The 25,101-nt window shown below is 37.5% G+C and overlaps 1 protein-coding gene across 1 annotated transcript in view; it reads left to right on the forward strand.

Annotated features, from left to right (window-relative positions):
* PCDH19 (protocadherin 19) overlaps nt 1-25,101 on the forward strand; it is a 163,971-nt gene that overhangs the window by 96,458 nt on the left and 42,412 nt on the right. Inside the window, exon 6 of the mRNA XM_077146981.1 lies at nt 13,764-13,933. Within this exon, the coding sequence (XP_077003096.1) occupies nt 13,764-13,933 (170 nt within the window). The remainder of the gene's footprint in view (nt 1-13,763; nt 13,934-25,101) is intronic.

Genomic DNA, 25,101 nt, shown 5'->3' on the forward strand with positions numbered 1-25,101 from the left:
TGCCATAGCAGTTTCCCCCCTGTACCCTGGATTTAAACACTCTTTATACAAGAATCACAACTTTGAAGTAATTCTTGTGAGAACTCATTCATATTTCTAGTGTGAATCAGTGGGACATGTAGGTCTATACACCTCTCTTCAATCTTGTTCATCTTCAATATGGTAATATTATTTCTAGACCCACTAGAGAATCACCTTCACTCCTATCTATTACCTTACATTGGAGTTCAACTTCATTAGCTAATGGTTCACCCATCTCTAGCTTCTGTGTATCTCCAAGTCCCCTTTATCGTGTATTATAAGTTTCTGATTATACCTTTATGCTGGTCATAAAAGTAGAATTATACAGTATCTGTCCTTTGTGTCTGCCTAATTTCGCTCAGCATTATGTCCTCAAGGCTCATCAGCCTTGTCATGCTTCAGGACGTCATTTTGTCTTATTGCTGCATTATATTACATAGTATGTATAAACCACGTTTTGCTGATCCACTGGTCATATAGCTGGATTATGTTTCTTAATCCATTCTGTCAATCTGTATCTTTTAATAATAAGTTTAGTCTGTTAACATTCAAAGTTATTTCTGAAAAGGCGTTTCTTGATTCCACCATCTTATCTTTTTTATTTATTTGTCAGATCTATGTATTCTTTTCCCTCTTTCTCTTTGTATTCTTTAAATTACCCTTAGTGGTACTCTTCAATTCTGTGCCCTCCTCCAGATCTCCCTCTTCTGTCTTTTTTTTCAGCTGGCAGAACTTCTTTCAGGACTTCTCTGTGAAACTTTAATCTCTCCCTCAATTTTAAAGGACAATTTGTCTGGGTACAGAATTCTTGGCTGGAAGTCTTTCTCTTTCACGATCTTGAATATATCATACCAGTGCCTTCTTGCCTCCAGGGTGCTAGTTGCATAGTCTGAACTCAGTCTTATTTGATTTCCCTTGTATGTAGTAGATTGTTTTTTTCTTGCCGCTTTCAGGATTTTCTACTTCTCTTCAACATTTAGCAGACTGATTAGTATGTGCCTTGCAGAAAGCCTATTTGGATTTATTCTGTTTGGAGTTCTTTGGGTTTCTTTGACTTGTATATTTATGTCCTTTATGAGTGGTGGGGAGTTTCCCCCCATTATATCCTCAAGTACTCTTCCTAGCCCTTTATGCCTCTCTTTTCCTTCTAGGACACCAATGATTCTTATATTTACATACTTTGTTTTCCTATCATTTCCCTGAGTTCCCATTCAATTTTTTCCATGTTTTTTGCCATTTGCTGTTTTGAGTCTTCAAAGTCAGTTATCCTGTCCTCTATATCACTTATTAATTTTTCTGTCTCTCTAAATCTGGTGTTGCACACCTCTAGCATATTTTTTATTTGGTCAGTAGTGTCTTTAGTCTCCTTGATATCTGCTATTTTTCTATTCATTCTTTCAAATCAATCTTTGTGCTCTTCTGCTATCTTCTTGATCTCCTTTATGTCATTTGCTATCCTGCTTATTTTATTAAATAGAGTTGTGTGAACATCTTTGATTAGTTGTTCCAATATCTGTGTCTCCTCGGGTGTTTTAATTTGGTCATTAGGCAGGGCTACATCTGTCTGCATTGTGATATGCTTAGTGATCTTCTTCTGTCTTCATCGCATGTAGATACCTTGATTGATTTACTTTGGGTGTTGATTTCTTTCAGTAGTCTAAGACCTTGCATTTGCAGGATGATTGTAAAGCAGGGAGCAGAGCACGGTGTGGAGCACTCAGTATGGTGATTTGTTTCAGGGCAGATATGGGCACCAGTTGGGGATGTTATGCTGCTGCTTGTAAACGTGGGCACCCAGCGACCAGGGAGGATGTAGTTGTGTGGGTGCACTGGTCTGGGGTATGAAACCCCGGTGTGCGATGGTCTAAGGCATGGGGCCCTTTGTGTGCATGCGTAGACCTGTGGCAGCACGTTGGCATTACGCCTTCATGGATTGGTGGTAGATGTGACCCGGCTGTGCAGGTCGTCACTTTATCAGAACTCATGTTTCCTCTTTTAAAGAATTCCAGGAAGGTAATGAAGACCCAACTGGAATGGGTGGAGCCACACCTCTGTGGATATAATCTAATCACGTTTTCAAAAGTGCCTCCATGAGTTGGATCAGGATTAAGACATGGCTTTTCTATGGCACATAATCCTCTCAAACCGGCATATAACCCATTACCTTATATTCTGATTTATGTTAGTCCTAACCAGATCAGCTTTATTAATATCTCTAATTGAAGGCTGATCTCTATTTCACCTTCTTTAATGGCTGCTGTATGGAGTCCAGCTAACTTTCAGAGCTGCAGAACTCTAACTCTGTGTCTCAAGTGCCACAAAGATACCCAAAGTTTCAGGGAACTACCGGGCTATTCACTCAGCACCTCAGAATTTAGAAATAACAGCTAAAACTCAGGAATAGATGTGACTGCTGTAAGAGCTTACAATTTTGGAACCTTTACAGTAAACCTTATTGAACAATCTGTATTCCTTAGCTATCAATTGCCCAATCTCCACTCTCTTTTATATCTCCTGATAATTTGTATTCTCAACATGATCTCTCAGAGTTTACTTATTATAGTTAATTTATATTAGTGAGACCATACAGTATTTGTCCATTCATTTCTGGCTTATTTCATACAATATAATGTCCTCAAGCTTCATTCACCTACTTGCATGCCTCACACCTTCATTCCTTCTTGCAGCCACTTAATATTCTGTTGTATGTGTACACCGCAGTTCCCCCTTGTGTTCATCCTTTGATGTTTCCTTAGGTTACCTCCTATCCATTGCAAATCATGAATATTGCCAGTATAAACACCAGTGTGCAAATGCCTATTCTTGTCCCTGCTTTCAGCTCTTCCAAGTATATTTTAAATAATGGGGTTGCAGGATCCTATGGCACCCCTATACTTAGTCTCCTGTGGAACCAACACCCTGCCACCCAGAGGGGCTGCACCGTTCTACATCCTGACCTACAGTGAATAGGTATATCTCACTCTCCACAACTTCTCCAATGCTTGTATCTTTCTCTTTATTTTTTGAACAGTTTAATTCACCCACCATATAATCCATTCTAAGTAAACAATCACTGGCTCATGGTGTAATCATATAGTTATACATTTACCACCACAATCTATATGAAAACATTTCCATTTCTTATGCAAAGAGAGAAGAAGGAAAAATAAAAGAAATTTAAAGTTAAAAAGAAAAAAGAAAAAAACTGAAGAATAAAAAAATATGAAAGAGAAACAACAACAACAGGAATCCCACACCCCTCCCTTTTATCCCCCTATTATTGACATTTAGCTTTGGTACATCACCTTGTTTCAATTAATGAAAGAGGATACAATGTTACTGTTAACTTTATACCCTAGTTTGCCTTGAATTTATTTTTCCCTTATATCATACCATTTTCAACACCGTTTGTTGGTGACATGCATTTGTTCTTCCCTCATGTAAAAACTTTCTTGGTTTTGTACATTTAATCACCATTATTGCCCACTCTAGGTTTTGCTAAGTTATATAGTTTCAGTCTTTATCTTCTATCTTTTCTTCTGGTATCATACATGCCCCCTGCCTTCCTCCTCCCTCACCATACTCACATTTGTCTTGGTTCAGTGTACTTACAATATTATGCCACCACCAGATAGTATTGTGCTATCTATTTCTGGAACTTTACACTCAATCCTGTTGAACGTTCAGTACTCCTTTAGCATCAGATGCCTAATCTGTACCCTCAGAAAACAGGTACTTTAACATCATGTTGATATCAAAATTCTACTTGTTCTTTAGTTTAATATGGGCAGCCCTTCAAATTTTTCTTACGTGGAACTTCCAATGAGTTTCAAGATTGCTTTTATTTTGATGACTCTGAAACCATTTTAAGGATACTTTTCAGTTTTTTTTGTTTTATTATGATTTTTAAATTGAGATGTATTATATATTCATATACCATATAATCATACATATTGTACAATCAGTGGTTCACAGTGTTATATAACTGTGTATTCCTCACTACAATTGATTTTTGAACATTTTAATTACACCAAAAACAATAAAAATAAAAATAAAAGTAAAAAGAACACTCAAAACATCCCATAATCCCTTCCCCTTATTGTTTATTTATTTCTTTTTTCCTTTTTCCTTACTCATCTATCTATACACTGGATAAAGGGCATGTCCATCACAAGGCTTTCACAATCACACTCAAACACCTTGAAAGATCTATAGTTATTCATTCATCTTCAAGAATCAAGACTGTTGGATTATAGTTCAAAAGTTTCTGGTATTTCCTTCTAGTTACTCAAATACACCAAAAACTGAAAAGGGATATAGGTACACTACATACGAATAACCTCCAGAATGGCCTTTCAATTCTATTTAGAATCTCTCAGCCACTGAAATTTAATTTTGTTTCATTTTTCTTATGTCTTGTAGTAAAGAAGACTTTTTCACTTCCATGATACCAGGGCCAGGCTCATCCCCAAAAGTCCTGTCCCATGTTTCCAGAGAGATTTACACCCCTGGGAGTAATGTCCCACTTAGTGGGGAGGGCAACACCTGCGGAGTTGGCTTAGAGAGGCCACATCTGAGCAACAAAAAAGATTCTCTGTGGGTGACTCTTAGGCATAATCATAAGCAGGCTTGGCTTTTCCTTTGCAGGAATAAGTTTCATAATGACAAGCCCCAATATCAAAGGCTTGTCCCATCAAATTGTAGTCCCCGATGCTTACAAGAATGTCAGCTCTTCGCCATGTGGGGAAGTTTAATATTTCCACCATCTTCCCCAGTCCCTCAAGTGGACTTTGAAAATATTTTCTCATCTTCTGCTCAGATTATTCTGGGATGTATTGAGGCATTGCATTATCCTGTACAAAACAACAAGATCTCATTCCCTATTCAAGATCCCATGTAGTTATGGTGTTCAAATAAGCTGACCATTCAAGTTAAATTAGATAGTGTGCTACCAAAAATATAAATTTTGCACCAAATAAATGTCCCTTCCTTTGGTCTCATGCAAAGGTTGAAGTCTTAAAATACAGTCAATATCATCTTTTACCCTTTTGTCTAATTTACCTACGTCCTACCCAGATCAGCTTCATTCATATCTCTAATTGAAGTCTGTTCACTTTTTCAGTGTTTTTAACAGTTACTGTATGGAGGAATGTTAACTTTCATAGCTGCAGACCTTTAGCTCTGTGTCTCAGGTGTCATATAAATATCCAAAGTTCCAGGGAATGATCAGGTTATACCAAAGGGTTCAGTATCTCAGATTTTAGTAATCACAGTCACAACTCTGGAATACATGTGACTGCTGTAAGAGCTTACAATCTAGGTCCCTTTACAATAGACCTTCACCTGATAATCTATGCTCTCAAATTCAATTCTCAGAATTTGCACAGTGTTGTGCAATAATAATGTACAATAAAACTACTGTTCAGTAGTCAATATTAGTGAGGCATTATAATATTTGTCTTTCGTTTCTGGTCAATTTTACTCAGCTTACTATCCTCAAGGTTCCTTTGCATGCCTCACAACTTCATTCCTTCCTGCAGCTGCTCAGTAGTCTGTTGAATGTATACACCACAAATCCCCCTTCCATTTTTCAGTTGATGTACCATAGGTCACCTCCGTACATTGCAATTCACGAACACTGCCACCAAAAGCATTGGCGTGCAAACGTCCACTCACGCCCCAACTCTCACTTCCTCCAAGTATACACCTAACCACAGGATTGCAGGATCATTGTGACAACCCCAGCCTTAGCTTCCTGTGGAGCCACCACACTCCCTTCAGGATTTTAATGACAGATAGTTACACTTCCTATTTTTTTAAAATATGCTGCATGGATTTGGGAGGAAAATAAAAGATAATTGCCTGATTTGCTACTTCTTAATTATGGTTAATTTAAATGAAATCTGCAAATTTGATATTTGAGTGATCTTTTTGCCATAACTCAACTACCATGGAACCACAATATATATGTAGTACAGATCTGAAGACTGCAAAGTAAAACTCCATTCCACTCAGTGGACACTAAAAACAGCCCTTTGGGGGAAATAGTAAGGGTTTTAGGATGTCCTCTAAAGAGAGAAAACTAAGCAAACCAGAGAACTCTCCTTGCAGAAAACCAGTAGTGATCATTCAGATGATGCCTTTATTATTGCTCTATGTAAATAACCTCTTGAATGGTCTATTGGTTATTCTGCAGTTAAAATCAAACTCGGGGTGTGTTTGTTAAAATAATAGAAATGAAATAGAGACACATGCTGGGTATGTTAGAACTGCAGTAGAGGATACCTGGAAATTTTATTATTTTGTTGGATCTAATACAAATGTATATCACCAGAAGAGTAAGATTCAAGGAATCAACTAGCTTGCTATACAAATAACTTTAATTCATGCCTAATTTAATTGACAATGCTGAAATATCCCCTACAAACATGCAAAGTTTGTCTTCATTGGCCTGAAATTGTTTTTTTTTTTTTTTTTTTTTTTTTTTTTTTTTTTTTTAAAGGAAAGACAGAGAGAAGGAAGGAAGGATAGAAGGAAGGAAGGAAGGAAGAAAGGGAAACATTTTTAAACATTTTCTTGTTTTATTGTATTCTGTTTCTCCGTTTTTGTTACATGGGCTGGGGCCGGGAATCGAACCGAGGTCCTCCGGCATAGCAGGCAAGCACTTTGCCCGCTGAGCCACCGCGGCCCGCCCCTGAAATTGTTTTTGACCTTAAGAGATCATCATTAATCATCTGAAAATGTATAGCCTAGTATTACCAGTCATAACACTGTTGGGAATTTTCTTGATAGATTGAGAAGTATCCATTTCACATATTTTGTTGACACACAAAATAAAAGCAAAAGGTGAATTCAAAAATCATCTGACTAATTTGGTTTAGGAGGAAAAAACCTTCTTTACATGCACTGATTAGAATGACTTTGCATTAGAAATCTGTTTTATTTTGTTCTTGACTTCAGTACTGTTAGCTTCACATCCCCTTAAAAACAACAACAACAACAACAACAACGACAACAACAACAAGAACAAAAACCCTACTGCTAAAGCAGTGACTTGCTTTATCATCACAGGTCTTTAGTGCCAGCTCTGGGGACCTAGGTATTCTCTGATATGATTAAAATTATAGCATGAGTCTGATCTTCAAAGCCTGGCAAAAAGCTGAGACTCCTAGGGACCCTCACCATCTTAGTTCAGCCCTGAATATACAATTCATAAGGCAGACTGATGAGTAACTCAGGTTCAAACATTTAGCTTTTGGGATAGATGTACTTCCATAGCAAATTTGGGACTCACCGAAAACCTCCAACACACACACACACACACACACACACACACACACACACCCTTGTTTATACACACAAAAAAGCACAACTTAGACCATGAGCACTTGGTGGAATAATCTCCTGTTGGTGCCTTGAAATCAAAGATTGTGGCATTACCAGGGCCTCCTTGGTTAAAAGGAAACATCTGAAATCTTAGGATCGCACAAATTTTTGCCAGGGTCTGTTTTTGGAGCCATGATGGCTTTTGAAAACCATGAAGGCCTTGGAATTTATGGGATTCACTGAGTGTAGACAAAGCACGATGCCTGGAAAGATGTACGGAATCTTGTCTGCTGTGCTTTTCAGGGGACTAGCCATTTTAAATGTAAAAGGTGAGGGAATGTGAAAAAGAGAGTGGTGATTAACACCCGGTGATAAAACCATGCAAAGCACGTTCAAAAAGATGGCAATGTTTGTGCTGTATGTGGTTTCTTAAAGATCCAGTTACATACATAGAAAATACTCCCAGCTGCGAAATTTTGAATCTATCAGAATTAATTTTACTATCAACTCCTGTTTCTTTGAATGCTAATCCAAGTTCAGGCCAACTTTGAGAACTTGTTTTTCTATCCATTTCCTCTTCACATTATTCTATTTCTATTCACTTTATACTCATCCAAGAATGTTTCTTTTGTTTTTCCAGGCAGTGCACTAATAATTTTATTAACATTAAGTTATTCATCTCTTGTGACAGATCTGTGAGGTAGGCGATATCATTATTTCCATTGTAATGATGATGCAACTGAAGCACAGAGGTTATATAAATTAGTCAAAGTTATATTACTCAACAATAGTGTTGACAGGACTTTTAACTTACTAATTAATTTATCTGAAAAAATTATCAACACTGGAAATGGGCAAAATGATATTTTAAATATGTATTTACAGGAATCCCTAAAAAGTGTTTACTTGCCACAGCAAATTCAGTGCATAAAGTTTTTTTTAGTCATATAATACACATTTAAAAACACTCTTTCAGTCATTGAGTGCTGAAATACAAAACACCCTAAAACACTGAGGCTTAAAATAACAATTTAAAATTTTTTCAAGATTCTGTGTGTTGACTTGGCTTTGCAAAGAAGTTCTCTTATTCCACATGTCGTAGTCTGTAGTCATACTGACCTGCAGTTAGCTGATGACTGAGCTGGCCTGGAAGTTTTAAGAAGGCTTCACTGTCTGTAATTATCTAAGCGTCCTCTCTACTTGACAGACTGGCTTTTTCCCAGCATGAGGGGCTCAGTAATTTATTTTCTTACATGGTGCCTGGCTTTAAGAGAAAAGTAGCAAAAACTGCTATTCAGTTCAGGCCAGGACACAGATGTCCCAGTATGTCACTTCCACCCATTCTAGTGTGGACCCTTCTCTTTGGCATTCTTCCAGAATTGCTCCATCTCTTGGCCAGACAGTTTACACAGAGCCATCCTTTTCTCTCACATCTCTATCTACCTTGGGCAGTTGAACAACAGCTACCTCTATCCACTTCTGGTTCTTTCCCTGCATCAGCCAGAGTTCCCACATGAAATAACAAAATTAGAATGATTTGAAGAAAGTTCATTTAAAAGGGGGCTATTTACAGAGGCTTGGGCAAGCAAGATGAAAGAACCACAATGATACTGCACTATTCTGGCATTAAAAGCAGTAAGGGGCTAAAAATACTTCTGAAACAATTAGGGAGGAGAGCATGTAGGGGACGTTGACCTGAGAGGAATGATGTCTTCTGGTTGGGTTAGTTGAGGGATATAGTCATCCTAAAGTGAATCTGCTGGGAGGGATCTGGGAGAATCAATTCCCTGACATTTCTTACCTCCATTCCTCTGATCTGCTTGTGCCCTCCATTGGGGCACAAGTCCACAGAAAGCCAGAGGTCAAGGGGGTTCTAATAAGCATAATTCAAGATTGAGAAGGGTGAAGAATGGATCTGGAAGGGAGAAGGAAGTTATATTGCACATTTCCCATAATCTTCTGTAACTAGCATTACATTTGCATAGTTTCCTTTTTCTTTCAGAATGTCACCTGCAAACTGTGGGTATACCCAAGGCTTATGTGAAAGTTCCAGATTAACAAGCCAAGAGAATCTGGAATTTCTCCTGGATGGGCTTCCTTCCTGCTGTGTTTGTTTCTTTGCTATCTTCTATACTTATATCTTCTATACTTCTGTACTGCTGCTATCTAGGATAGCCAGCAATAGGATTTCGCCCCTGTGGCAACTATCACTTTCCTCATGCCTAGTTTTCTTTGTGATGTCTGATATCCATTCCCTGCAGTGCTTTTGAGTAATATCAAGCAGAACATGAGGCTGTAGCTCAAATAAAATAAAACTGGAATTGAATAAGGCATTGAAGCAGTGTGGAAAGGAAAATGGGCCTTTGGCTCATGAACCATGCATAGTGCCTTCCTTTTCCACTCAAATTGTCCTGGGGTTTTGCAGCACCCGTTATGGTGCTTTGTATATAGCAAGTCCTTGAAACTTGTTTGATGAATGAATGAATGAAAGAAGTTGAAAAGAACCCTGGCATTTTTTCTATTAAAACTAGTATTAAACTTCTTTTTAAGCCAGCGATTTTTGAAATTTAATGTACATGAGAACCACCTTGGAGGTTTGTTAAACACAGAGTTTCCAGCTCTGTCCTGAGAGAATATCTAGTTTTAATAGATTTCCAAGGTGATGGTGATACAGGTGATCCAGGAACCACATTGAGATCTTTCTTATGTTCTTTAAATATAGTTACATTAGTCTTTGACTCTCCCCCATTTCTCATTTTTATCCTCAGATGTCATTCTCAGGGCATGCCCTACCAAGAAGATATGACTCATTTCCTTTCAGATTCTTTTGTCTTTTGGACAAGAGTTCTAAAATTTGAAAGGGTAAATATGGGTTAGAATTTGAGTAATGTTCATTCATCAAACATTTGCTGAGTAAATGTTGTATGCAGAGCCATGTTCTAGGTATTTTCCAACAAACTGTCCATCTGTTGCCAGAGTATTAATAAGAAATATTTACATTTATAATAGCATTACAAACAGGTACCCCTAATTTATTGTCCCACAAAAGTTGGTTTACAAGTTTTTCTTGCCCTAGGAGGTACACAGGTAATAAAGCAAGTGGAATCACCATTTTTATGCCTGGCATAAATTGTTATTTGTTTTGGGTGAGTAGCCCTTTACCAGGCTGTTTTACAATTTGCAGCGTCTTGCTCACTGGGTCTTAAAATGCCTTACCCAAATCCGTACATTTAGCCACTAAATGCCCTTACAAGATCAGAGTAAGTGGTCCTTAGTTTATCAGATGGGCAAACTGATCTTTAAACAAGTTAACTATTCCAAGGTTGGGGGTGAGTGGGTTAGGGCAAGTCATACCCCTTGCTTTTTCTTCTGATATTATACGCCTTCTCCTGCTCACACTATGAGTTTCTTAGATCCCAGTAGCCAATACTTAACTGTTTTATCATTTCTATCCTTTCTACCCCCAAAGCAAAAGCTCCAAGTTGGTTTATAATATTAAATACATTAAAAAAGAATGATTGCATTTAAAAAGTCAAATTCAAAACCAGTTAGAAGTGAGACAGAGGTGCCTGGCATTAACTCCCTGCACTAAATATTCCATTTATCTTGAATCTTTTGCGATGCCAAGGCAAATGGTTGGTACATCAGATCATGTAGTTCTCATTGTCAAATAAAGGAAAGATACACATTTGATGGAAGGAGGACATTTTTTCCTGTTCCTTATTTTAGAGAAATTAATATAATGAACTATGTTTGAGTATAGTTTGCAAAAGATATAGAAACATTCTTTAAATATTCATTTCCTATATCTGTCCCATAAAACACCCATGGGTATTCTATTTAATTGTAATTAAATGAAGGCATTACTTTATGGAATAATGATATAATGTTAAATAATAATCATTTATTGAGAATCTATATGTACCTTGTACTTCATGTACAGTATCTCATTGAATTTCCAAAGTGACCTTTTGAAAGATGTTTTAGCTAATGCATTTTACATGTAAGGAATTAGAGGCCCAGGATCACATAGATTAAGTGGCAGATTAAGGATTAGCAATTGGTCTAATGACTCCAAGTTCAAGACTCTTTCTACTAGTCTGGAAATCTAACATGTTTCAGGAGTAAAGTTTAAAGATCTTAGAGCTGTGATTCTTGCTGGGGGCAGGGATGGGGATGGGAGGCAGTGATTTGCTACTGTCTGGAAACATTTTTGGTTGTCACTCCTGGGAGGCACTACTGGCATCTAACAGTGGGTTAAGAAAAAAAAGCTGTTAAGTATTCTACAATGCACAGAACAGCCAACCACAAAAAGGAAATATCCAGACTAAAGTGTGAACAGTGCTGAGGTTAAAAAATCTTGCTCTAAGGGATGATTAATTGCATTACTCTTAGACTGCATCCCTCACCATCATGTCTCAAGCATGTTTTGACAACTGCTGAACTGAAGTCAATTCAGGGTTGAAGTCTCTAGATTAAAGTGCCAATTTGTGTGGATTAAAGAAACTTCCATATGCTTTAGATACCAGCTGTATATATATATATAGATTGGAAACATAATATTTTTAATAAAATTGTAGGAGCCTGTAATATATCATTATTCAAGCAAGTCATTTCCTTTTTCCTAAATTTGCAGGGGTACCTGTGGATAGAGCCAAATTATTTCTAAAAACAAAATTTGAATACATTTAAACTGTGGAATTAGTATTTACAGGAAGCTCTAGAATCTGTCATTTACAAAGTAGAAAGTTTGAAACACTTTAAAGCATGTGTTTCCATTGACTTTCTTGACCATGAAAGAACTGATAGGATGATTGGTTTTTAAATGGAACTACATCCTGGTAGGTTCACAGACCTGAGTTAGCTACATGATATAATTTGGAGGAGCTGAGTGAGCTGGCCTATTGAGAAATTTTCATTTTTGTGCAGTTGATGCTTAGTTATTTTTCCTGAAAATAATTAGCTAATAGACCAATGGTTTACCCTTTCCTTCTCCTCATTGAAAATTATGGCTTTCCAGTTACTTCTCTCTTGATCTTTTCCTTTTCATATACAGGGAAGCAAATATTCCATATCTAGGTTTGTCATATATTAAAAATTTACTGTGATTCCTCTTGACAAAGAGTAGAGAGTGACAATGTATTCATTGTGTCCATAACATAACTCTCCACCATATATCTTGCATGTTATCAAAGCCTCATGGAGCCAAGCCTGTGTATGTTCAACATTGACCAGATCAAGTGAGTTTGCAGCATCGTCTCCATAGGGCACCCTTTTCAGGGGTGTTATAAATCTGTTGGGGCTTGTCTTAATTCACAAGCATGCTACTCTACCTTGTTGAGACAACATTTGTTTGAATATCTCTTTGCTGCTCCCTCACTGACTAGAGAATGGATTCACTAGGCATTTTAGATGCATAATTTATGGTCAATTGTGTAGCACAGCTTAGATTATCTCAGATCATACAAAGTATTAGAATAGCAGGTGGGTATTCTGTGGATATACTTTGTATATTATTCTTTATTCTGTGAGAAATGTTGTGGGTTATTTGGAGAGTATGTTTCATGCATTGTGTGATGAATTGATTTAACAAATGCAAAAAACATTTACCATCAAACTTTTGAGCATTATAGTGCTTACTCTGTGGCTCTCACTTTTGTTTTACCTTCCATGCAGCAAGCCTCTCCTCTTCTCAGCTTCTGCCTCTCTTTTTCTTTGAATCTGCCCCTCTGCCTTCCTCAGTTAAAACTTACCTGGGTTCTCAGATCTTGATATCCTCAATTTCTGCTAATTTTACTTTTTTACAGTTGACTAGAAGACCTTAACTATTAGTAGTATAGTTAAGTGACCTTGACTGCTTGGGTTTGGTACTAGATCTGCCACATTTTCATCAGCTATGACCAATGGGCAAGTTATTTAACTTCCATATACCCTAGTTTTTTGTTCTGTGAATGGCAAGATTAATAGCACCTTTCTCTTATAAAGTTATGATGATTTGAAAAGTGAATTCATGTCAAGAACTTAAAACAGTGCTCATGCATAGTAATCCTTCAGAAAGCATTAGCTATTATTATTTTCCTTTGATTGTATAAAGAAAAGAAAAAAACTTCTGAGAGTATGACATTCTTTAGAAGTGTTGTTTCAGATTTGTAGCGCTTCCACCTTGCCTGTAGTGATGTATTGAAGAAAGGTGAATGAAAGTAATAGTTGCATCAGAATATAATAGTGGGAACTTCTCTGCAATGTTGAGTTCCATTATCTATAAACAGAAATTGCTTGTCTTCTTACTTTTATCCTATTGGTCAATATGGCAACTGCTGGCCCCTCTACAGAGCTGGTGTCATCCTGGCTCTGAAAGATTTTTCAAATCACATTCATCACAGTCGTAAATTATCATTCTTTCTTCAACCCAGCAGCTCTACCTTCAAGGACTTAGAAGGCAACAGCCTGAAGGATAGTGGACATGAGGAGAGCGACCAGACTGACAGTGAGCATGATGTCCAGCGGAGCCTGTATTGTGATACTGCTGTCAATGATGTGCTGAACACCAGTGCGACCTCCATGGGAACCCAGGGACCTGACCATGGTAAGAGTTGTTTAGGTGGAAGTTGTACAATAGACTCCAGGGGACACAAATTGCTTATAGATGCACTGTAATGAGCATATTGTCAAGGTGTCCACTGAGCTCATACCTCAGCGGTATCTACAGGTTTTGGAAATGTCCTGACACCTAGCCAGATACTTCACCCTCTCTGAGTGGATCCACTAGGATTGTATAATGTTTGAGCAATTTAAAAGATGACTGCATATACATAATGCATATATTCTTTTCAATAACAACTGCACTGAACATATAGAAAATGAACAAATGCGTTCTCACCAGAACTATGTGCCTCTTTTTGCTTTGATAAATGAATTCAACTGATTATTTGAGCTGCACAGAACACAGCACAAATGAGTCCAAAAGGGTAAGTTTTATTTACATATCTGGCTGGTTAGCTTCACCCGGGGGGAAACTCTGTTTTTTGCCCACAGAGTGAGTATTCTTTACTGAGGATAGAAAACACCAAAATTTCCCATTTTGTCTATGGGACTGGTATGTCAAATCCTTCTAACGACCATGAAAATCCATGCCATTGGTCATAGGAGTGATTGGAGTAAAATAACATGATTGACTCAGTGGGTTTCCTATGAAAGGGAAAACACCTCAAAGCACATGTCAGAAACAGCAATTCATGTATAAAGAAGGGTCTATTTTTATGAACTCAGTCACATATGCTTCAGCAGGAAGAGCTATTTAAAACTGAGCTAAGCAATAAATCAGAGTATAAAAACATTAGCAGAGTTCAGCTAAGGCAGAATGTTCAAATGGACTTCAGTACAGATGTCATTTTCAATGTTTTACTAATGCAAACCATGCTATGCAAACAGTCTGTCCTTTTTAATTAAGTATGAATTCAGCTTGATGTTAAGGTTCAATGAAGCCTCAGAATGCTTGGCTACGTCTTGAGAGAAGCTAGACTCAGGCTCAGCTGGAAGCTGCTCTGCTAAAAGACTTAAAGATAAGAAAACAAAATATGGTGATTATGTGCTGGTCTTCAGCTGTTTCATTTCACTGTAAACAGCATTTAATACTTTTGTTTTGGTTTTGTAAATGAATTCAAAGGAAAAATGCACAGTCTACAAAACAAAATGTTTTCCATGGAAACAAATTAGTCATTTAGATTTTATTAAATTGTCTAATACATTCTGTCCCCAGCAAACCCAAGTGTCAAAGTCTATAATATAGAGAGGTCATTACCAATTGTGCACTGCCTCCTTCCCTAATTGATGAGCCGTGACATCTGCAGAGATAATATACCTTCTGGGCAACCTTAGTATGACTAAAGATGAAAAATTAAACATTTATATAACTGTAACTGAAGCAATTTAATTCTCAGAGGATTAGCTGTATGTCACAGGATAAGACCAAAATGTATCATTTACTAGTTGTGTGTCTCAAAGAAATGCTTTCTCATTTACATCAGATAGGGTTTTAGTTAGATGCTCTCTAAAATGAAATGACTCCAGGAAAGGAAATAGTCATAATTGATTACCATTTTATGCCTGGCTAGAATACTATCTGTTTTAATATTTTTGTCACAGTTCTTCAGGAGAACAATAACAGTGGACTGTACCTAGATTTTCTGAGGGAGTATTTCTTACCAATGGGATGTATTATGTTTACTTATAGGTTGGATAATATGAGAGTATTCCTTAGCAAATGTGTGGCATTATCCCAAGACTCTCCTACATATAAGATGCTGATATGTATCTCAAATACATATATATACATATATCAAATATTTGATTTTTGCTGTTCCATTCTGGCAACATTTGCATTTTGTTTGTCAATATTCCACTTGCATGTGTGTAACTTCATGTTTTTTTCATTGCGTTTGTTCTTTACAACTTGGGTGATCATTAAATTTTAGGTACAAAGTGAATTCAGGTCTTTATATCTCAGGTGAGATGAGTGAGGGGTATAATGAACTTCTAAGATCATCTCTGGTTTTGAAATTATTTCTTCTGCTCCTGCCAGAAGAACTCCAAGGTAAGGCCAAATGTACCTAATAGAGTGTACCTCTCACTTTTGTTTTGCAGTTTAGTTCACATTGAATTTCATATCTGTAGCTCTCTTTGTGTTGTTTCTTATTTGGATATTATTAGTATCTTTGAACATATGTGGATAACTGATTGATAGGGAATTTCAAGATTTTCAAAACAAACATAATTTTTTGCATCTGTTAATTTTTTCCTTGAACAGGAGTGGGTTGTTCAGTGGGCTGATATTGAGTTGCCAGTGTTTGAGAAGGTAAAACTATTTCTTCCTTGTTTTCTGAGAAGTACATGGGCTCTGTGCTTTTTCACACTGCCATAATTTCCTTTGGGATTTGTTCTTATAATTTTATTATAGCAAAGGAATATCCAGTACAAATATCAAAGGTGCTCCATGACACTTAAAGTCCAATTCATTAATTTCGGTAGCTGTTTTCCCCATCCTCTCTCAGAATACTCCTAGTGATGGGGATGCAGAATCACTGTATATATTCAAGGAAGACAAAAGTTTAGAAGACTTTTTGCCTCAAAGGGCAAGAGCCATGTGTTTAGCCCTTGGGGAGTCTGGATTGTGTTGTGATTGCTCCCAACCAAACACATTCATGAGCTGGACCAGAGTGGAGACTAGAGGGAATGACAGGAATTTCTGCTTTTCTGGATTATCATCAATCCTGGTATGACTCATATGCTGGATGGCTGAGCTGAATTTCCTAGTTGCCAAGTGCCTGAATTAAAAATTTTTTGGTCATCTGCAGTACCCATGAACTAACATATCTCAGTTTATACCCAGTGCTGCAGCTCTTATTGTCATGGCTGCCCAAGGAAGGTGATGGAAAGTTCTTTATTCTGTGCTTTCCACTGTCATATTGCAGTTTTCGGAATGTTATCTCCCTATAGCTCTCAGAGTACCTTGAGAACAATGTGTTGTTACTTGGGAGGTTTTATCACCTGAATCATCCCTAATGTGATTTGGTGCTGAGATAGAGAATCACACTCAAGTCTTCTTTTTTTAAAAAAAGAAGGTAGGAATGTCTAAATGGAGCTTGTGTAAAAGCAAACTACAGAGTAGCCTCTCGACTCTATTTGAACTCTCTCTGCCCCTGATACTTTGTTAGTTACACTTTTCCCCCCTTTTGGTAGGGACGGCATTGTTCATCCCATGGTTCCAGGTCTGGATTCATCCCTGGGAGTCATCTACCATGCTGCCAGGGAGACATTCCCCCCTGGATGTCGTGTCCCATGTAGGTGGATGACAATGATTTCACTTGTAGAGTTGAACTTAGAGAAAGTGAGGCTGTATCTGAGCAACAACAAAAGAGGTCCCCTAGATGTAACTCTTAGGCATACCTATAGGTAGGGTAAGCTTCTCTTCTACCTACACACGCTTCACAAGAGTAAGCCTCAAGATCAAGGGCTTGATTTGGGTGTCCCTAATGTTTGACACAGTATCAGAGGATTCCATGATGGCAAAGTTTAATAGTTCCATATTTTTTCTCTCATCCCTCAAGGGACTTTGCTAGTACTTTTTGATTATTTGCTTAATACGTTCTAGGATCTATCCAGGCATTACATTAAACTACACAGGATTAAAGGCCCTCATTCTTATTCTGGGTTCTCTGTGTTTCAATTGTTCAAATGAGCTCCCCCAGACAAGTTGAGTTAGATTTTGTGCCACAGAAAATTTCAGTTCCAGACAAAATAAACCTTTGGTCCGAAAGAGTAGGTACAGTTCTAAAATATACACTATGTCTTCCTTACCCCTGTGTTCTGGATTATCTTAATCCCAACCTGATCCACTTTGTTTTTATTTCTAAATACCAGGTTATAGATATGTAAAACAGCCTCTCAAAATCCAGAAATAGTAGGGTGCATGGGTAGTTTGGTGGTTACAATGCCCACCTTCCATGCAGAAGACCCGGGTTCAATTCCTGGACCGTGCACCCCCCCCCAAAAAAAAACCAGAAATATTAATTACCACTCCAGACTAAATGTGTCTGCTGTAAGGACTTACAATCTAGGCCCCTGTTTTCTTATAAGCATTTTCTAAATGAGATCATAGAATCATTGTGTTTTCATTTCTGGCTTATTTTGCCTCACCAAAGGTCCCAAGTGTTCATTCACCTTTTTGTATGGCTCACAACTTCATTCCTTTTTGTAGCAGCACAGTATTTGATCATATGTATACACCATTGTTCACCAATCTACTTCTCATTCAGTGCATCCTTCAGCCCCCTACATTCATTAGGCATCATGTATAATGCCTAAAGTCCACAGTCCATCAACACTCTCAAATTTAGATAATTTCATTGTTCCCGAGAGAAAGATAGCCAATATACACACCACGACCAAATAGGAAATATAAACCTCTCCTTAGCTGTTGTCTCTCATTTCCCCCTGTTGTTGCTGTGGTAGTGCTGATGTTTTCCTATTAAACATAGCCCATAGCATGCAATAGCAGCTTCCCCCCCGTACCCTGGACTTAAGCACTGTTTGTACATGAATCATACCTTTGAAGTAGTTCTTGCAAGAACTTATTTATATTTCTAGTGTTGATCAGTGGGACACATAGGTCTATACAACACCTTTCAATTAAGTTCATCTTCAATATTGTAATATTACTTATAGACCCACTAGAGAACCACCTTCACTTCTATTTCCTTACATTTAAGCTCAGCTACATTAGCTAACTGTTCATCCATCTCTAGCTTCTATGTATCTCTAAGTCCCCTATATTTTGTATTATAGGCCCGTGATTTTACCTTTACAATGGTCATAAAAGTTGAGTCATACAGTATCTATCCTTTCGTGTCTGGCTTATTTTACTCAGCATTATGTCTTCAATGCTCATTCATCTTGTCATGTGCTTTGAAACGTCATTTTGTCTTAACTGCTGCATAATATTCCATCATATGTATACACAACGTTTTGTTAATCCACTCATCTGTTAATGGGCAGTTGGCTTTTTTCCATCCTTTGGTTATTGGGAATAATGCTGCTATGAACACTGGTGTGCAAATATCTGTTTGTGTCACTGCTTTCAGTTCTTCGGGTTATATACCACTTAGTGCTATTACAGGGTCATAGGGCAGCTCGATCGTTAGTTTCCTAAGGAACTGCCAAACTATCTTCCATAGAAGCTGTATCATTATACATTCCCACCAGCAGTGAATAAGTGTCCCAGTTTCTCCACATCCTCTCCAACATGTTTAGTTTCCTGCTTGTTTAATAGCAACCATTCTTATAGGTGTGAGGTGGTATCTCATTGTAGTCTTTATCTGCATTTCACTCATAGCTAATGAAAATGAGCATCTTTTCACATGCTTTTGAGCCATCTGTATTTGCTCTTCAGAAAAATGCCAATTCATATCTTTAGCCCATTTTAAAGTAGGGTTGCTCATTCTTTTGTTGTTGAGTTGTATGATTTATTTATGTATACAAGATATCAAAATTTGTCCAATATGTGGTTTCCAAATATTTTCTCCCATTCAGTTGGCTGCCTCTTCACCTTTTTGACAAAATCTTTTGAGGTGCAGAAGCATTTGATTTTGAGGAGTTCCCATTTATCTACTTTTTCTTTTGTGGCTTCTACTTTGGCTGTAAAGTTTAGGAAGCTACTCCTATTACTATGTCTTGAAGATGCTTCCCTACATTTTCTTCTAGAAGCTTTATCATGCTAGTTCTTATATTTAGGTGTTAAATCCACTTTGAATTAATTTTTGCATAGGCTGTAAGATAGGGGTCCTCTTTTATTCTTTCGGCTATTGCTATCCAGTTCTCCCATGCCCATTTATTGAAAAGACTATTTTGTCCCAGTTCACAGGATTTTGAGGCCTTGTCAAAAATCAGTTGACCATATATTTGGGTCTATTTCTGCACTCTTGATTCGATTCCATTGGTCAATGCTTCTATCTTTGTGCCAGTACTAGGCTGTTTGACCACTGTGGCTTTAAATAAAGTTTTAAAGTCAGGAAGTGTTAATCCTTCCACTTAATTCTTCTTTTCTAGGATGCATTTAGCTATTCTGAGTCTCTTTCCCTTCCAGATAAGTTTGGTAACTAGCTATCCCAAGTCTTCAAAGTAGGTTGTTGGAATTTTCATTGGTACTGCATTGAATCTGTAGATCAATTTGAAAGGAATTGACATCTTAAGTATATTTAACCTTTTTATCCATGAGCAGGGAATGTCTTTCCAACTATTTAGATATTCTTTGATTTCTTTTAGCAATATTATGTAGTTTTATGTGTACAAGTCCCATACATCCCTCATTATGCTCATGTGTATGTACTTGATTCTTTTAGCTGCTATTTTGAATGGAATTTTTTCCTTAACTGGCTCCTTTTGCTAAGTCATTGTGTATAAAAATGTTATTAATTTTTGCACATTAATTTTATATCCTGCCACCTTGCTGAATTTGTTTATTAGCTCAGGTAACTTTGTGGTAGATTTCTCAGGATTTTCCAAGTATATTATCATGTCATCTGCAAATAATGAGAGTTTTACTTCTTCCTTTCCAATTTAGATGCCTTTTATTTCTTTGCCTTGCCTGATTTCTATAGCTAGATCTTCTAATGTTGAATAATTGTGCTGACAGAGAGCATCCTTGTCTCATTCCTGATCTTAGGGGGAAAGTTTTCAGTCTCAATTTAGTCAGAGGCTGGCTATCGTTTTTTCATATATACCCTTTAACATAATGAGGAAGCTACCTTTGATTTCATTTGAAGTGTTTTTATCAGAAAATGATGTTGAATTTTTCGAATGCTTTATCAGCATCAGTTGAAATGATCATTTTTTTCCTTTTCAATTTTTTAATGTGCTGTATTACATCAATTGATTTTCTTGTGTTGAACCATCCTTGCATTCCTTGTATAATGCCTACTTGATTGTGGTGTATAATTTTTTTAATATGGATACAATTTGCTAGTATTTTGTTGAGAATTTTTGCATCTATGTTTATTAGCCTGTAGTTTTCTCTTATAGCATCTTTACCCGTTTTGAGTATTACAATGATATTAGTGTCGTAAATAAGTTAAGTAGCGTTCCTTTTTTTCAATTTTCTGGAAAAGTTTGAGCAGGATTGGTGTTAGTTCTTTTTGGAATGTTTGTGAAACTTCCCTGTGAACCCATCTTGCCCTGGACTTTTCCTTGTAAGATTTTTAATGACTGATTGAATCTCTTTACATGTGATTGGTTTGTTGAGATCTTTTATTTCTTCCTGAGTCAGTATAACTTGTTTGTATGTTTCCAGGAATTTGTCTGTTTCATCTAAATTGTCCAGTTCATTGGCATATAATTGTTCATAGTATCCTCTTATGGTTTCTTTTATTTCTTCCGGGTCTGTAGTAAGGCACCTCTTACCATTTCTGATTTTGTTTATTTTTCATCCTCTTTTTTTCTTTGTCGGTTTTGCTAGTGGTCTATCAATTTTATTGATTTTCTCAAAGAACCAATTTTTGCTTTTATTTATTCTTTCTATTGTTTTCTCTTCTCCAATTCATTTAACTCTGCTTTAGTCTTTGTTATTTCTCTTCTTCTATTTGCTTTCAGGTTAGTTTTCTGTTCTTTCTCAAGTTCCTCCAGGTGAGCAGTTAAGTCTTCGATTTTTGCTCTTTCCTGTTTTTAATATAGGTATTTAGGACAATAAATTTCCCTCTCAGTTCAGCCTTTGCCTCATCCCATAAGTTCTAATATGTTGTATTCTCATTTTTATTCACCTGCAGATAGCTATTGATTTCTCTAGCAATTTCTATTTGACCCACTGGTGGTTTAAGTGTGTGTCATGTAATCTCCATATATTTGTTTAAGTTCTCATTCTTTGGTGGTTATTGATATCCAGCTCCATTCCATTCTGATCAGAGAAAGTGCTTTTAATGATTTCAATGTTTTTAAATTTATAAAACCTGTTTTGTGGCCCAGCATATGATCTATCCTGGAGAGTGTTCCATGAGCACTAGAGAAGAATGTATATCATGGTTTTTTGTTGTGTAACGACCTTCATATATCTGTTAGTTCTAATTCATTCATCAAATAGTTTAATTTCTCTATTTCCTTGTTGATCGTCTGTCTGGTTGTTCTATCTATAAAGGAATGTGGTGTATTGAAGTCTCCTACTATTAGTGTTGAAACATCTATTGCTCCCTTCAGTTTTGCCAATGTCTGTCTCTGTACTTTGGAGCTCCTTGATTGAGAGCATAAACATTTATGAGTGTTATTTTTTCTTGGTGAATTGTCCCTTTAATTAATATGTAGTGTCCTTCTTTGTCTCTTATGATGTCTTTACATTTAAATTTTATTTTGTCTGATATTTGTATAGCTACTCTTGGTTTCTTTTGGTTACAATTTGCATGGAATATCTTTTTTTCCATCATTTTTCTTTCATTCTGCTTAAATCCTTGTGTATAAGATGAGTCTATTGTAAGGAGTATATAGCTGGATTATATTTCTTAATCTATTCTGCCAATCTGTGTCTTAATTGGTAAGTTTAGTACATTTACATGCAAAGTTATTACTAAAAAAGCATTTCTTGAATCCACCATCTATCTTTTGTATTTTATTTGCATGATCTATATATTCTTTTCCCTATTTCCCCTTTTATCCCTTAAGTTACCCTTACTGGTACTCTTTAATTGTGTGCCCTCCTTCAGACCTCCCTCTCCAGTAGATTTTTTTCAACTGGCAGAACTTCCTTTAATATTTCTTATAGAGGCAGTCTCTTGTTGACAGATTCTTTCAGAATTTGTTTGTCTGAAAATTCTAATTTTTCCTTCAGCTTTGAAGAACAATTTGGCTGGGTACAGACTTCTTGGCTGGAAGTCTTTCCCTTTCAGGATCTTAAATATATCATACCACTTCCATTTTGCCACAATAGTGCCTGTGGAGTTGTCTGAACTCAGTCTTGTGTGGTTACCCTTGTATGTAGTAGATTGTTTTTCTTTTGCCGCTTTGAGGATTTTCTGCTTCTCTTCAACATTTGACAGACTGATTAGTATATGTCTTGGAGAAGGCCTATTTGTATTTATTCTGTTTGGAGTTTGTTGAGCTCCTTTGACTTGCACATTTATGTCCTATATAAGGGTTGGAAGTTTTCCCCCATTATATCCTTAACTAATCTTCCTAGCCCTTACTCTTCTCTTCTCCTTCTGGACACCAGTGATTCTTATATTTATGCACTTTGTTTTGTCTATCTTTTCCTTGAGATCCAATTCAAATTTTTCCACCATTTTGCCATTTGCCACACATCCCAGCTCTGAGAAAGTGCTGACCTGAACCGCCTGATCACATCTGACCCTAATATAATAGTAAAGTTCTATGAACATCTTTGATTAGTTGTTCCAATGTCTTTGTTTCCTCTTGTGTTTTAATTTGGTCGTTACCCTGGGCTATATTTGTCAGCATCATGATATACTTCATGATCTGCTGTCTTCGTGGCATGTAAATATCTTGATTTGTTTATTTTGGAAGTTGATTTCTTTCAGTAGTCTAAACCGTTGCATTTGCAGGATAGATGTGCAGCAGGGTGCTGGACACTGGGTGGGAACAACAGTGTGATGATACATTGCAGCCCAGGTATAGATGCAGGTTGGACGATACTGTGCTTGTGCCTGTAACATGGGCACCCAGCAGTGGTGGGGATGTGGCTGTGCCAATGCACAGGTCTGGTGGGTGGAGACCTGGTGTGTACTGATCTAAGGGTGTGGCACTTTCTGCACATGCATAGAGCTCAGGGCAGCAGGTTGGTATTGTGCCTGCATGGACTGATGGCGATTGTGGCCCACTGTGCTGGTCAGGGCTTTCCCAGAGTTGGGGGGAGCATGACTGGGGGCCATACATATGGGCAGGTCTGGGAGGGCCATAAACTGAGGTACCCATGCACAGATCTCCGGGAAGGTGGGGTGGGGTTGTACAAATGTATGTGCTGGGGGTGGGTGTAGCCTGGGTATGGAAGTAAGTGCCTGCAACCTTTACATGCTGGCAACTGCCTGCAGGGGTCAGAGAGGGGGCGGTAGGGCTCAGGAAGAGTGGGCCATGATTGTGATTGTGCAGGAGAGGTGGGTTGGGCTGGAGCAGGCATGCACGTGCTTGGGGTGGGGTTGTGGGGCAGGTATGTGTGCGAGGGATTGACCAGGCGGGAGCACTTAGAGTGCAGGGAGGAGGGATGGGTGACGGGATTCAGGTGTAAGGGGTGTGGGGTGAGTCGCAAGTCGTGGGGTTGTGCTGGTGAGGGTAAAATGTTCAAGAATGCAGCTTGGTTTACTTCCTAGTCCTCATTTTCCCATCCATGCACTCCTGAGGGCTCCAGTCTTCCGTGTTAGGCTGTTTGCACCAGCTGGATGGTCTCTGGTTCTTTGCTTCTCCATTCCTCAGCTTTTGCAACCAGGGCCACCCTATATGGTGCAGAAGACCCTCCCAAGTTACTTACACCCTGGAATTGCTGTCTCAGTTTTCCTCCCACCCCTTCTGTAGCTGTTCCTTGGAGCAAGGTTGAACTCGAGCTATCCTATTCTGCCATCTTACTGGAACTCCATAATTTACATTTTATTAGCAAGGCAGTCTCTGCAAGTAAAAATTGTCCTTAACTAATGGAACCATCCATGCTATTAGGAGTTGTTTGCTAACACTCTTTTGTCATGGGCCCATGGCCCCTTTTGGTCAGAGAATTCTTTTAGGACAGGTCACCACCAGTTTCTCCATGCAGTATATTATGAATAATGCCAGTTGTTCATCTACATTGAAATAGAAAATCTTTTATTCTTTTTTAAATTTTTTTATTTTTTTTTATGAAAACATTTACCTGGTCCATTTGGAATTTTTGTTGTCTCATATGCATAGTTTTAGAATTTATTATTCATATTAATTATCTGTGGGAAGAGAATCATTATTCATCAATGGTAGACATTAAGAATTTCTATATTTTTAAGCACTTGGAAGGCACTGGAGAATGGAGGTTATATTGGGGTGACTTGTTAGGTGAATGCTTTCCCATTTGCTTCATGAAAAAGAAAGTTCTATAGGCCATATAAGTATGGACATTGCCAATAGGACAATAAATGAGAAGCAAGTGAAGTTTTCTTATGGGTCCACATTACTTGGATTGCTTTACATATTCAGAAAGTCCATTGAAATATGAAGCTTATCTTCTTTGGTTCTTTCATTCTATAT

This window comes from Tamandua tetradactyla, chromosome X (genome assembly GCF_023851605.1).
Source record: "Tamandua tetradactyla isolate mTamTet1 chromosome X, mTamTet1.pri, whole genome shotgun sequence".
Lineage (NCBI taxonomy): Eukaryota > Metazoa > Chordata > Mammalia > Pilosa > Myrmecophagidae > Tamandua > Tamandua tetradactyla.